The following is a 15,516-nucleotide window of genomic DNA, read 5'->3' on the forward strand; positions in this document are numbered from 1 at the left end:
TTTGGTGAAAATAAACTGCCAGTTTAATAACCATACAATAAAACCTGAAAATACCAATGAATTATACTAAAAAAATATATGATCGTAACAAAAACAAAAAAAAAATGAAAAAGAGGATGAAAAATGCACAACCAGCTAAAGTTGAACAAAGGGAATTATCAGAAAAAGGACGATTAGAGTTCACAACCCCCGATCCCCAATACACTCAACTCACTCTCTTCTCTCTCATACATACACACACACAGTTACTCTCCGTTAGCAGCACACACACTCTTACAGTCACTCAGACAAGCATAAAGGACAGGGTTTGATAATCAGTACATGTTAAATTCACAATCAAAATGACTGGACCTGCTCTAATGTCAGCATGCCACCCTGTGAGCCAGCCCCAGCCCCCTCCCAGCCACGGGGGCTTCGCTGAGCGTCTTCCTGCAGGTGCTGATCATCATTCAGAAGGTATAGGGGAGCGGGGCCGGGAACTGGATTTTGAGATGGGTGGGTGCTGAAGGGTGGAATGAGGTGGGAGGGTTGGTGGAAGCCATTTGTGTATTTAAGGTGGATGTGTGTGGGTGTTTGGAGATCTGTGAGGCTCCCCTAGTTCTCGTTGTCACCTGCTTCGTCGCCCTGGTTTTCTGACGTCCAAAGCTGCAGGTTTGAGAATTGATATAATGAAAGAACCAATAAAGCACTGAAACAGAAATAACACTGGTGCAGAATGTATGATGGAGGACTTACAGTGAGGTTGTCCCTTAGAAGCTGCATGATCAAGGTGCTGTCTTTGTAGGAGTCCTCATTTAAAGTGCCAAGCTCAGCAATGGCTTCATCAAATGCCTGTAAGAGAGGCTCTGATTTCTCACTTGGGTTGAATGAGCATCAAATACACTGGTGCTTGTTTTGTAACAATGTTTACTGTAGTCAAGATTTGAAAAGAAATAAAATACACATTTATATAATTAAGTGTAAGAGGCTGTCCACATAGGACACATTCTTGTTTTTTATGGTTTTATATGTACACATGCACTACATGGGAAACTCTGGCTAGTTAACTGTACTCTTAATACTTGGCAAGTTAAAATCAGTTGAATTTCTATAAACAAGTCTCAGTCTAAATTTAGTTAAATGCAAGAACTCGTCCTTTGTGAATGGCCCCTTATGTTGCTAAAATTTAAAGAGATACCAACCATCTTAGCGAGCTCACAGGCTTTCTCAGGAATGTTGAGGATCTCGTAGTAAAAAACGGAAAAGTTGAGGGCAAGACCCAACCGTATAGGGTGTGTAGGCTGCATATCCTCCTTACTTATCTCAAAGGCATCTTGGTAAGCTTTCTGAGAGTTGTCTACCGTGCCTGAAAGAATAAAAAATTGATCTTGTGTTGATTTACATAAAAAAAATATAATTGTCAAAAATAGTCAGACAAGATAGATAGTAGTGATGCACTGCAATGAACAGATAGAATGACAGACATCCCTCACACAACAGCTAAACATTTATTAAGCACATTTAACAAGATGCCATTTTACAGGGCTTTCAGAATTTTTTTTGGGGAAAATATTTTTTAATATGCATCTGGATTGAAGGAGCAGACACTGAGCAACATAGTTAAAGAGGTTAACTTTACGGTTAATATAATTTAGCCTATGTCAGTGTATCTGCAGGGTTTTTAAAATCAAATTTAAGGCTTTTAACCACATGCACAATTAATACTTTGTAACATTTAAAATCGTAATATGTCTGTATAAAGCATGATTTACAGTTCAGATACAGGGTTTTGTAAAACAAAGTTTTATGAAATGTTCTACACATTTTTATGTTTGCTGCTTAAAAATATGGGTCGATTTTTGCACTGGTCTTAACAAAAACAGCAGAAAGGCTGATTGAGAATGCAAATTCACTCTCTGCCAGTAGGTGGCACTTCTGGAAACTGCAGAAATACAGTGGTTCTCCAAAGCAAAGCAACGCTACGCCTGTAAACACTACTTTATCAGGCATTTAGGGATGTCAATTTTCGATCATCATTTAAATTAACTTTAATTGATTGTTAACCTTAATGCTGCAAAATGCGTCTATTGCAGTGGCGCAGTCACTGGTATGACAGGATGTGCAAAAACCACTCAAAAAAAACAAAAAACAAATAGCTTTCTTACCCAAATTAAAGGGGGTTTAGTTTGAATAAAATGCTAGTAGCAGGATTATAAAATGAATAGATGTGATTATTAAAATTTGATAAAATGAAGAGAGCATGCAATACATTTGAGATCATTTTACTGACCACTGAACACACCTCTTTATATGGTTTCCTGGTGCTTGTTGTTGTATTTTAAAACACAATTGCAATATTTTCAACTGACATTATAGCATTTAAAATAAAATTATCTCAAATGTTCACAGTATTATGACCAGTGCTTGGTTTGGTCCTGCTGGATCCTGTTCCTGAAAATGTCAGATTTGGAATTTTTTGCATTCCGGTAGGACTACTGCTTTTTAAAAATCTGGCATTTACAGTGCATTAGATCAGGACAGTGCATGCATGGCTTTTGAGGTTATTGCTCATGTCTCCTTCAGCACAAATCCAAATGTTTCCACATTCGCAATGCATTTGAATGTTAAACTATTATTTATAATGTAAACTACTAGGCTTGAACTTTACATGCATTCGCATATAAACTGAAAATATCATACTCTTCACATGAGCAAAAATGTCCTTTGGGATAAGAGCAGAGTGGATCGTTATACTAAGGTCTATTTAAACTGACCAGTGTTACCTTTTATATGTGTGGTTGACTGCCGTTTATTTTGATAATGAAAAGACTGCGATGTAAGTTTGAACTGCTAGAATATGTGGGGGGTGCGCGTGAAGCGCAAGCCTGATCAAACAGCGATATATATATATATATATATATATATATATATATATATATATATATATATATATATTTGTGCACACTCACAATAAAAACAGAAGATTTGTAAAATCTTGAAAAATAAACAAACAGAATGTGCGTGGTCATCCTTACCTTTCTGTGAACTTGTTTATTGAGCCCCGCAACACACTTCTGTTTTAAATCAGTTATATTAATTATTTAAGCCAGATATATTTCACCGTTTCCTCAATTCAGTTAAATCATAGGTTAAGGAAAAAAATTTAAGAAACGTAAACAGTTGCCACAAATTAATAAGTCGTAGGAACGAATTAAGTTGAAAAGACTGTCTGTCCTGTGTACCGCAGCCCTGCAAAGCGCATGATATGACATAATTATCTGGGGAAATGAATTGGTTACTACATTTCTATTGCTTTCCATGTGGAAGAATTTTTTGTTGTTTCTATTTTAATGTACTGTAAAAGTTTAAATCACATTAAAAGCTTAATTTGTACATTACGAATGATGATGTATTTATATACCATCACTCACAGCCGCTCGCACGTGTTGAGAGCGCTTCAGCCGAACAGCTTTAATCGATTGCATCTCTTATCGACAATTAATCAATCATCAATTAATCGTTGACATCCATACAAGCATTATGAGAAAATGCCATTGATACTCTTCTGAAGACAGTCGGTTCCCTTCAGCAATACACTGACAGGCTGCATTTTGACTTTGTAATATGCAGTGCTCGTATTTATTCAATAATTCATAGCCTTTTGAAGTTTAATCCAGCCATTTCACGATTCTTGCATTAGTTTTGAACAAATCTGTGCAAATCTATTTGTGGTGGTCAATGTTGATATTGTGGTGGGACGCCACAAATAAACCAATGTATGGGAAACACTAAAATGTGAGACAGAATGAAAGAACAATAGAAAGATGGATGGATGGACAGACAAACAGAGAAGCCCCTTTCACACTGCCATTCCCGGCAAATACAGGGGTAAAGTGTTCCGGCAATTGTTCCCTGGTCGCTAGATTTGGCACTTTCACACTGCCAGTGATGACCCGGTATATGTGCGTGCTTTCACACACAACCCTTGAAGATCCCGTAACGACACGTGACATCAGCGTGTGACGTGTAATGTACGAGTCGAAAACATTAGGCAAGTTATACTTTCACTGAAGCAAGCGAACGATCTCGGCGTCAGTGCGGAAAGTGAGAAACTAACTGATCTCTGCTTCATTACAGTTTGCACATATGTTTTTGTCGCAAACGTTGATCTTCCTTCAAAACAGCCGGTAAAAGAGTCGCGCGATAACATGAGTCATCACTACGACACAGCATTAGATCTGGCTTTTGTTCACACAGCGCTCGTCCCGGGGTGTTTGCTTTCACACAGAAGGCAACCCGGCAATGTTCCGGCAATTTGCCGGGTCCGACGTGCAGTGTGAAAGGGGCTATAGAGGCATACAATGAACTTACTGTTCTTGGATTCTCCAGGCGCAACCTCAGCTAAGTATCTAAAGTAATCGCCTTTCATTTTCAGGTAAAACACCTTGCTCTCTGCCTGAGAAGCATTGGGAATGAGGAACTTGTCCAAAAGATCCTGTCAAGACAGGTTGGGATCATCAGGACGTCTCATATTTGTGGTCAAACACAGTGAAAAATGGAACAACATTTGAGTCTTACACTTTAAATACTGAAATTAACGTGTCTAGAGCCCGACCGATATGGATTTTTGGGGGCCGATGCCGATATTAACTTGAAAAGAGCCGATTTATAAGCCGATATTTTGATTTTGAAAATAAACTGGATATTAGACCCATTTCCTATAAGCTGCACTTACATAACATTCAATGGCAAAATATCTGCCTGTTCTATGTATGTGGGCTGTATAAACCATTTTCCAGAAGGGATTTATGTAAAAAAAAGCCTTAGATTACGGTCTCAATCACTAAACAATTGCACATCAAAAGTATATATTTTTTAACGATCAAAAAACAGTCTGATTTTAAACATTTAACACTTTTACTTTCTTCCAGTTGAAGCTGATTTTAACAGTCTGTGTGTGTACTGTAAATAAATTATAATACTAAAGTTAAAGTATTTGCAGAAGTAGTCCCACACTTTTGCTGCTACATCATTCACCTTTTTCAGCCATCTGTAGGGCAGAAAGAGAGACATAGAAAGAATAAGCATGTGTATTAATAATATCACCATGTATCATTACTCGTGTCATCATTAGAATTATAATAATAATAAACAGGGATCTCCTACATAGGCAAAAATGAGAAATATATATATATTTTTTTATTTGTCAAGCAATAGGTATATTAAACATATTAAACTTATATTTAACAATATTATTTCAACATTTTCCTGTTATGTCTGTAAAGCTGCTTTGAAACAATATGTAAGAAAAAAAAAAGAAAAGAAAAAAGCGCTTGTTCAGCGCACATTTATTTACATGTCCCCTCTGATTTAATCATTTCTGACGCACCTACTGTAGTTACTGTAACTACACTATATTTGCTCTCACAGACACATTCACAACGGACCCGTATATCTTCTCCTCTTCTCTTTGTGCAGTCTGAATCAAAATGGTTAACGTTAGTGCCATGAACACACAGCTGTCAATTTTGAGAAGAACCACCTTCAAACAAGTTAATAGCAAGCATTTAAGGGGCCTGCTAAAAAGGAAGCTATATTAGCGTTAGAGTAACGTAACCAGCCTGAATTCACCAAATTGTTCCCTGGGCCTGAGGGTAGCCTCTTCTTCCTTGCTTCTCTCTTAATTCTCATCAGCAGGACTAGCGCTATCGCTCGCTTCTTACAACGGGACAGATACATGTTTGCTGCTGACCGAAAAGAGGAACAACAGACTATGAAAGAGCTCCCGCTAAAAGTTTTTAAAACTCCGCCTACGCCATAGCGCAGAGCAGGGCAAATCGCGTTGTATCTGAAGGGCAACGCTAAACCCAGCGGCCAAGCGCTGTGCATACCGCGTCCTGTGTGAAAGGCCCATTACGCGGTCATTATGTGGGAAACACACCGCAATAGATTAAGCACTAAACGCTAACTTTATAGTTCGACCTCTTATTAACGTTCGCGCTCTTCCACTGATAAACATGGTATTAGCTTTGTGGCTAATCTAATATAGCAATGCATTAGCTGCTGTAAGTGATGTTACAGAATATTTAGAAGTGATAATGATAGGACCGTTAACTAGAACTACCACACCGTTTTTATATACAGTGTATGAACTAAACCTACAATCATTTCACATGACGAACGACCAAGGGGCAAGGAACTCGACCGGAAGTTGAAGTCGGGTGGGGGCTGCCATCTTTTAGCAGAACTTCACTTGCGTTAGCATTCCCATTGACTCCCATTCATTTTGACACTTTGACAGCGAATAACTTTACATCTGAGGCGTTTAAAGACTCTGTTTGTCCATTATTTATTTCTAAAGATACACGACAATGTATAAAGGGCTCCATTACCTTCTATGTTACATTATGGCCCCGTATAAACAGTTTTTGTAAAAAATAGGCTAACGATTGCGTCATAACCACTCGGCTCTCTGTCGCATTACCGTACAGACAGGAGGAGAAGCTCGCAGGCAATTAACTTAATATGGCGTACTGGCATTACATTTTAAAATACTATACAAAATAATTAATCAGAATACTTACTCCTGCTCACTCACGACAAAGAACTCCCCGCTCAAGCTCGCCGTCTCTGCAAGATTAACGATGGCAGTTTGCACGCACAGCTACTAGAAGATTTACATCTGGCAGACAGGTTGCTGACGTCATCAAGCTTCGTTTGAGTCTGCGCGTCAGAAACGGAAGTGCTAAAAAACGCTAAAACTGGGCTTCATTTGTCTCAATTGAGTTCCAATGGGGTCGCTGTGTCCATTTCTTTTACTGTCTATGCGAACGACAGACTCACCTGGGTGGCTTGGCTGATCGCTTTCTTCTTTGTGGATTTCTGGCGCTGTTGCAACTCTGGAGCTGCAGACCGCCCTCTGGTGGGCAAACTATGCAACACTCATAACATGAGTGAAGAATATGAGACTGTTTCTCATGTTTCATCGGCCGTTATAAACGCCGATGCCGATTTAAATGCAATTAGCTCATATCGGCCGATAATATCGGCCGGCCGATATATCGGTCGGGCTCTAAACGTGTCCTTTGCAAACTAAAAATTAAATACTCTGTATTTAAGAATTAACTTCATGTGATGTCATCATTATAAAATATTCAGAGGATCATGAGAAAGAAGAGCAGATACCAGCACATCCTGGCAGATGCACTGCAGTTCAATCTCGATCTTTTCACGATACTCGCGTGCCAACTGCTTCTTCTTCTCGGTACCCTCGGTCTTCTGCTCGATGCTGGAGATCACACGCCAGGAGGAGCGGCGGGCGCCCACCACGTTCTTGTACGCCACAGACAGCAGATTGCGCTCTATATTGGAAAGCTCCACGCCGCCCTCTGTAACAGACTTCATAGCTGTTGCCATGTCATCGTAGCGCTCGGCCTGCTCCGCGAGCTTGGCTTTCTGCACCAGGTCACTCTTGTCCATTTTTAGACTGAGAATCAGATACGAGGAGGTATGAACAGAACAAAAAAAACACTACATTTCATGGATTTAGAAATAAATAATTGATGAGGAGCAGTAGATTAACCATTTGAATTACTCAATCTTAATTTTCATCAACTTATATTATACTTGTGTTCTTGTGGCTCAAGTGGTAGAGCATTTCTTTAGCAGTGAAAGGTTGTGGGTTCGATTCCTAGGGAACACATGTTAGGTAAAAAATGTTAGTCTGAATGCACTTGTAAGTCGCTTTGGAAAAGAGTGTCTGCTAAATACATTAATTTAATTTTAATTTATATTGATTCTTAAATCTAAGTTTGATATTTTCGTTTATGCTGTTTTCAGCTGATGCACAAAACTTCAAGAGATATTATTATCCAATAATACTAATCCAATAATTTTAATAAGCTTTGTGCTGTTACTTTTAATATTTTGATTTCAAAGTTTAATCGTGGATTTAAAAGAATAAATGCACACTTTAATATGGCATGACAGATCACTGTAGCCACACAAGTTAAAATGGCACATAAACTGATCATTTCGTCCTCTTGACTAATAGTTAACAGCACAAATTCAATTTTATGAACATCAGGTGTTGAAAGAAACAGTACAATTTACTGAAATACATCATGTCTCATAAAATCGTTTAATCTGTGTTTCAACCAGAGAGGCATGTCAATTAAACAGCTTGTAAGCCATGTCGCAAAGTTGCATCTACACCTCAGAAAAGCCAATCAGATGTCCATGAACTCAATATTTAGCAAGAAAAATTAACTCTAGAGAAGAGCCTTTTTATAAATATATACACGGTTCTACATATTCATTATATTTTTACCTAACCGGTTCGTCAATACTCATTTAATGATTTAATGTATGTTTGAATACATCTGCCATCGACACAAGTTATGACAATCACGTTTAAATGATTATTTTTCATCAGTGAATTGGACTAGAAACAACTATTATCATTAAGAAATGTATATGAAAATTTCCTGTTGTGGAACTTAATTGTTTGTATACAATTCAGAGCGGATGAATTGCACTCTTTAATATCAATGTAATAATCGATGGGTTTCCCTATATATTTTACAGCATTACTTCACAGATATTTTTTCCTCTAAGAGAAAGCTGACATGTCCTGTATCCATATGAATCGAAATCAGATCGTATCAAGAGCTTGTGAATCGGAATCGAATAATACAATATTACAAATCACAGCCCTAATAGGTTTATGATCTCATTGAGACGAAAGTGATAAGAAAGTGTCAAAAAATTTAACGTTAATAATGTTCTACCAACACAAAACATTATGACATCATGTCTCACACTCACTTGTCACATTTAACAAGGCCTCTGTTTAGAGAAAAACAGCGACTAAATAGTAGATGACACCGTGTTTTACGAAAACAAATTGAACATTCAGGCTGCTGCTAAAAAAATAACAATAAATCATCCAGTGCCGTGGCTTTCAAAATTAATATGTTCTTTTTTTCCGAGACGTCCAGCCAATCGATTCAGCTGAACTCTGGTCAGCTCTGCTGATGTGAGCAGCACGAGAACCACACATCCTTTCATTGAAAGGACGATATTCTCCGATGGTATGTAATAATTCTCAACCTTCTGATCAATACTGCTAACGTTATAACGTTAATATTATCTAACATAAACTGATATTTAGTTGTAACGCTTCAGCGCGTCTGACAGCCTGCGAGGCCCGAAGCGCTTAGCAACCTGCTAAACCTCTCTGCTAGAACTGAACACAAATTCATTCACGCGATCAAAGCATGTCATGTAAGACACGTGAACAGTGCTAGAACGAATAAGGGAAATACACTCACGTTGTGAATGCGGTTTACGCTGACTTTATTCGTTAAAAAGACACAAATCGGATCCTCGTCCTCTGCCTCGCTCTTCGGCTGTTCTGGGCAGTACGTCTTCCGCTTACAAGTGACACTTCCGCTTCCTGCAAATCTGTCACACTGTCTGAAAGTTTTAATGTTTTATTATGTAACAATCATTTAACATCATGAGTATCCCGTTTAGTTCATGTTAAAATACAGGGATCGGCGAGTACTGTTATAATGAACGACTCATTAAAGCAACGAGAAGTTAAGCACAGAATTTAAGGAATTAAATTAAGAAGTTGTGCAGAGAAAGCATTTGTATTGAGGTCTGTGTTCCTAGCTTTGATTTTTGAACTTCATTAGTATTGTTTGTAAATGCCACCGTCTGGAGATATAAGTGACACGTCCCCTTTAAAAAAATACAGCATAGACCAAAAGTCGTCAGCAGTTCCAACTAAAACCAGTGAAGCACATTTGTGAGAATGAGGTAAGGTGTGGCAGTTTTACAATGGTGAAACAGAATAATATGCCTACTGCTATTTTATCAACACTATACTGAAATTAGAATAAAATGAAGTCACAGAAGTACTGCATCTAAACAATAAATAAAAGCAAAAAAAACCAAAAACAAACACAAGCAATGTTTGAAAAAGCTACATCAGCCCGACAAAGTGAAATGTTAACTACTTTACAGTTCAAAAAGTTTTGAGTTGGTAAGATCTATTACAATTTTAAATAGATTTTTAATGCAATGTATTCCTGTGATCAAAGCTGAATTTTTAAGCACTATTACTTCAGTCTTCAGTGTCACATGATTATTCAGAAATCATTCTAATATCCTGATTTGCTGATATAGAGAAATTTCATATCAACGTTGAAAAAAGTTGAGCTGCTTAATATTTTTTATTCAAACTGTGATACATTTTGTTTTTAGGATTCTTTGATGAATAAAAAGTTCAAAAGAACAGCATTTATTTGAAATCTTTGTTACATTATACATGCCTTTACTGTCATTTTTTTCTATTTAATGTGTCCTTGAAGCTTTTAAAAATCTTAGACCCAAACATTGGCATGCATCAATAAGCAAAATACAAGAACACAAAACTGAAACTTTTAGTAATTTTATATATATATATATATATATATATATATAAAAATTGTAATTATAATTCCAATTTCAAATATGCCAAAAAATGATGAATAATTCCAATTTAAAATATACCAACAAAAAGAATTCAGTTCGATCCAAGCATTGCAAACATGCCCAAACATCTGCTGCCCTATGTTCTACTGAAGAAATCAGTGCAATCTGTAATCATCTGTGTAATTACATAAGAAGAGTTTTCTCATTTCCTAGAGATCAGAGGAGATTAAAAATCTAACTTTTGCTGCATGTCTGGATGACAAAACACTCGCTTGGATCCAATCAGAACATTATTGTGCATCGAAGATTCAGTTTTTCTTTGATAAAACATGATTTGATATAAAAGGCTGTGGTTCCTTTAGCAAAATTTATTTTAATTTTACACCCAATAATATCCCTGCATTTTCTCTGAAAAACAAATACTGCTCTGAAAGTAAAAATTTACCAAATAGACAAGAAATATGCTCTGGTTATCAGATATGCTAAATGGAGAAAAAAATATTATATTTCTGGAGGAAGGAGGTAAAGTAAGACAAGCAAATCAGAGGCAGCCTGTTGGCAAGCCTTCTAGCTTCAGAGTCAGATTTATTCATATAGATTACACTCAAAAACCTCCACAGTTCACTCCAAGCTTTGGGTCACCACGCTTCAGAGAAGAGCAGCGAGGACAGTCGTCAACCAGAGGGGCAGAGCATCAGCCTGGGCAAGAGACCAGAACAGGGTGCTTTTTATTAGTTGGCTTTGGCTCGAAGCTGGGCTCTTTTGCCGGTGACAGCCTGGAAGCCGGTCTTGATGCTGGCTACAGAGCAGCGTGAGTGACAGGTTTCACATTGCAGGAAGTAGAGACGCGTGTCCTTCTGCAGAATTGTATCCGGTGAGCGGCAGGTGTGACAAGTCACATATTCCTCTGTGAAACAGAGAAAATTCATTGTTGAAAATTAGTAACTTTTTTTTCTGTAAACCAAAGGAGTGGAGAGGACTGAAATAAAACACTATTATACTACATGTACTTATTTTAAAGGAGGTCACTACATCATTTACATGGAACTGGGGCTGCACAACTAACTATTAATACAATAATCAGGATTTCGAAAGCACACATCACAATAAGATGACATACATGTATTGGTACACCAACTGCAAATTCATAATTGCAAAATGTTTGACTTACTTATATATCTTCTCAAGACGTTTTCTATTTGTTTCTGTTGAAAGCGTCCCTTAATTACAAGCTGGTTATTTCCATCTATGGATCCACTAGAAGCAAGAAGACACTGCTTGCGTTACAGGAGAAAACTCACCATTTCACATTGGACAGAATTCTGGAAATGCAATTAAAAGCTCACCAAGTTCCTAACTCAGCTAACAGGAACGCCAGAAGATGTTTGGGCTGTCGATGCAACCTGAAAATGCAAACATGCAAGAGTTTAATAGATAAAACTACACCGATAAACTAGAATGACTGGTTTGGTTATATTCACATATGGGTCAATGACAACTTAACGTGTCTATGTATAAAAAAAAATTAAAAAAAGGAATAAAAGGAATTTAATTATTTATTTATTTCACACCCACATGTGAATGAATTAAATTGTGTGTATTAAAAAACAAAAACCAAAAAACAGAAATTAAAAAACTTTGCTAGCATCATCATTGTATGTATGAATTTTTAGTGCATTTTGTTTTGTATTTCAATGTTTTAATGTATTTTTGAATAAACTGGTAGGACCAAAAACAAAAGCCTTGTAACTGCCCCATGTATCATATGTTATATTATTTATTTTGAAAAAAAACAAAACAAAAAAAAAAAACATATAGACATGGACACTAAATGTTTATACTCACAGTTTACAGATGTCAGTGAAGTTGACAAAAGATGTTTTCTTGGTCCCAACTCGGACCACCTGAGGTGGCTTCATCACAAACTTCCTCTTCTCCCCAGCCACCATATCAGGATTCTTCTCCCTCATGATGTTAAACACACGGCTCAACAACTGTAAAGATGCAGATATGGAAATAATGACACTCTGAATCAAAGGGAAACAATACATTTGGCATGGGGTAAAGTATATCAGATGTGTGAGGAATAAGAATCATCATCATACCTCATCGTAGGTGTAATCTCTCTCTGAACCGGCCCATGCTGGGCCTGACTGTGAACTGAATGTAACGCCATCTGTATTTTTATCATCCTCAATGACTGTAAAAAAAATATAGGTCAAGAATTCACACAATCTAATATTTAATCATCATCAATAAAATATTTTTCATTTAGAATCTAGTATTACTGAGCTGTATAATTAGACTAATTAAATGAAGAGTGTCTTCATACCATCATCCTTTTCCACAGTATCACTTTCCTCGACAAATTCCACTTTTTTTGACTTCTTTTTTTTAGTTGGAAGCATCAGATCAAATTCATCGTCCTCCTGCATCATTTCCTGCTGGTCTCCCTCAATTTTCAGCTCCTGGTCACCAATAAAATGAAAAGAGTCAACAGCTTTTAGAAAAACTATCCAATACAAGAAAATAAGCTCAATGGACGACACATCGGGAATCATTATACAAGACAGCTAAAAAATTTAATAATAAAATACAATACCGGAAATTTAATGGACCCACTTTATATTAGGTGTCTAACTATGCACTATGTCAGGTACAATGTAGTTAAGTTGCATTGCAAAACACTTCTGATATGGGAAATGAATAAAGGTTCATGTGTGGGGCAAATACAGAAATGAATTACAGATATAATTACATACAGGTGTTTTTTTTTTTTAAATACATATAATGTTAAAACGTGTATCTACAAAGTAAGTGCATTTTATCATGTAAGTGTTAGTACATACAGAGTAGTTAAAGATATTAGTAGATACAGTATATTAAGCTGGGGAGGGTCCAATTTCTTTAAATAATAATAATTAATAATGCAACACACCAAATTAAAGCTGGTATGAAACGGAAGCTGTGATCATCTTTTTCCGCTGTTGTGATGTAGACGTGAAATGCCGTATTAAACAAGAAAATATGTTTTTCAAGATTACAAGGGCACATTATTATTTTTATTTTTTTAATGATGTACATGGTTTTAATTCATTCAAATGTTAGCGCACTAGTTAAAGATGAAGAAGGCCCAAAATAAACACACAGATATGGTCACATATGCCTGGACACAAGTGGTGAAAAACATTTAAAGGGGGGGTGAAATGCTATTTCATGCATACTGAGTTTTTTACACTGTTAAAGAGTTGGATTCCCATGCTAAACATGGACAAAGTTTAAAAAATTAAGTTGTACGTTTGAAGGAGTATTTTTGTTCCAAAAAAACCTCTTCCGGTTTGTCACAAGTTTCGGAAAGTTTTTTTCGAGTATGGCTCTGTGTGACGTTAGATGGAGCGGAATTTCCTTATATGGGTCCTAGGGCACGTTTGCCGGAAGAGTGCGCGCTCCCGTTTAGCAGAGCACTGAGAGCACAACAGGCATTCACTGATCAGAGCGAGAGCATGACTGTTAGCCATGGTTTGTTTTGGATGTTTTTTTCCTCACGGTAATGTCACAGCTTCCAAACGCTCTCAACGCAAAAGCCTACCTGCGCTCGTGATTCTTTAGCTCCGCCCACACGTCACGCCTCCAGCCGGTCGCGTTTTTCCGGGAAAAATCGGTACAGACTATCTTTCTCTTATGAATATAATAAAACTAAAGACTTTTTGGAGTTATGAAGGATGCAGTACTACTCTATAGGTACTCAAGATTAACAGGATATTGAGTGAAAACGAGCATTTCACCCCCCCTTTAATGTGCATTGCATCATTCCCTGCCAATCTCCAGAAAAACAATTACCTTCATGCCCTCCTCAATGTCATTTTCAAACACCTTCTTCGGTTTCTTTTTCTTCTTCTTCTGATTAAAGAAGTTCAGATCATCTAAATCATCCGAAGTCTCTGTGAAGATCAAACAGTGTCATAAACGGCCAAAAGTACACTCCTGAAACCACTGTGCGCAAACTCTACACACGCAACAAAATGTTCTGTGTTTGTGATTTAAAAACATGTTGAGAATCATTTGACTAAACCCAAGACGCAGAGACAAAAGAGAAGAACAGAACACTCCTCTAACCCTTTTTCTTGACTTCGTCATCTTCAGGGTCCAGTTCTCGCTCCTCTGCTGCTTCAGGCTCAGCTTCTTTCTGTTCAGTCTGTTGAACCTCTTCTCCATCCCCATCCTCGTCGAGCATGAAGGGCTTCTTCTTCTTCTTTTTCTTTTTTGTTGTGGAGGGGTCGAATAAAATCTGAGGACACATAACGCACACGGTTCATTTGCTCAAACATGCCTCAATGTACTGAAAGGATACAACACTGAGCTCAACTCTTTTTACTGGTCAAGCAATATTGAGTATTATTTACTTTAGTTTTGGTATTTAATAGAATTATTTTAAAAAAATCGCAATGACGTCAAAGCGTGCAACCACACAGCACGACGTTAACTGCTCTCATAATCTATTGCCAAAAGTCACAACGTAGCAGAATATTTCCACTCAACTGTCCATAATAACAAAAAATACACATAGACCACCACAATACCTCATCTTCAGACATGATGAATGAATCAAAAGTTGCTGTTAAATCTCGTCGATACGGTTAGCACTCCTGCTCTCATGCACTATCTTGCATCAGCACAGGCACGAGCTCAGCGCGCAAGCGTACTTCCGACGACCAATGATTACATCGTTATGACGACAACATTACGCGACTTTGGCATGACACCGCTGATGTATTTCAATCTAACACTAGATTTATGTTCAGATTTACATTTATAGTTATAACTATTATTGTTGCTTGTTTTGTAGCTCCTTACAGAAACATATATAGAACACAGCGAATCGAAACGCGAAATGTAAATCAAATAAGCAAGATATTTTCAGAAGCAAACAGTCATGTACTTTATTGTAAATCATGAATCCACCCACACCCCTTACCAACATGAATGTAAAATAAAGAACAAAATGAAGAGTGAAATGAGCAGCTAGATCCAGTACAAACGCAATGCCCCCCTCTT

General features: G+C 37.3%; 2 protein-coding genes across 2 annotated transcripts; both read right to left on the bottom strand.

Moving 5' to 3' along the window:
* On the bottom strand, window positions 1-9,470 carry LOC127963284 (14-3-3 protein beta/alpha-B). The gene is made up of 6 exons (XM_052563109.1): window positions 9,312-9,470; window positions 7,165-7,465; window positions 4,351-4,474; window positions 1,182-1,345; window positions 736-831; window positions 1-645 (listed from the first exon to the last, which is right to left on the bottom strand). Exons 2-6 carry the CDS (start codon window positions 7,456-7,458, stop codon window positions 595-597), a joined length of 729 nt encoding a protein of 242 aa, XP_052419069.1. The 5' UTR covers window positions 7,459-7,465; window positions 9,312-9,470; the 3' UTR covers window positions 1-594.
* Window positions 9,471-10,201: 731 nt separating this feature from the next.
* LOC127963282 (eukaryotic translation initiation factor 2 subunit 2-like) lies at window positions 10,202-15,209 on the bottom strand. The gene is made up of 9 exons (XM_052563107.1): window positions 15,042-15,209; window positions 14,578-14,749; window positions 14,302-14,402; window positions 12,794-12,929; window positions 12,567-12,661; window positions 12,307-12,455; window positions 11,808-11,864; window positions 11,633-11,718; window positions 10,202-11,368 (listed from the first exon to the last, which is right to left on the bottom strand). Exons 1-9 carry the CDS (start codon window positions 15,054-15,056, stop codon window positions 11,193-11,195), a joined length of 987 nt encoding a protein of 328 aa, XP_052419067.1. The 5' UTR covers window positions 15,057-15,209; the 3' UTR covers window positions 10,202-11,192.
* Window positions 15,210-15,516: the final 307 nt, after the last annotated feature.

Source organism: Carassius gibelio, chromosome B8 (assembly GCF_023724105.1).
Source record: "Carassius gibelio isolate Cgi1373 ecotype wild population from Czech Republic chromosome B8, carGib1.2-hapl.c, whole genome shotgun sequence".
Taxonomy (NCBI): Eukaryota; Metazoa; Chordata; class Actinopteri; order Cypriniformes; family Cyprinidae; genus Carassius; species Carassius gibelio.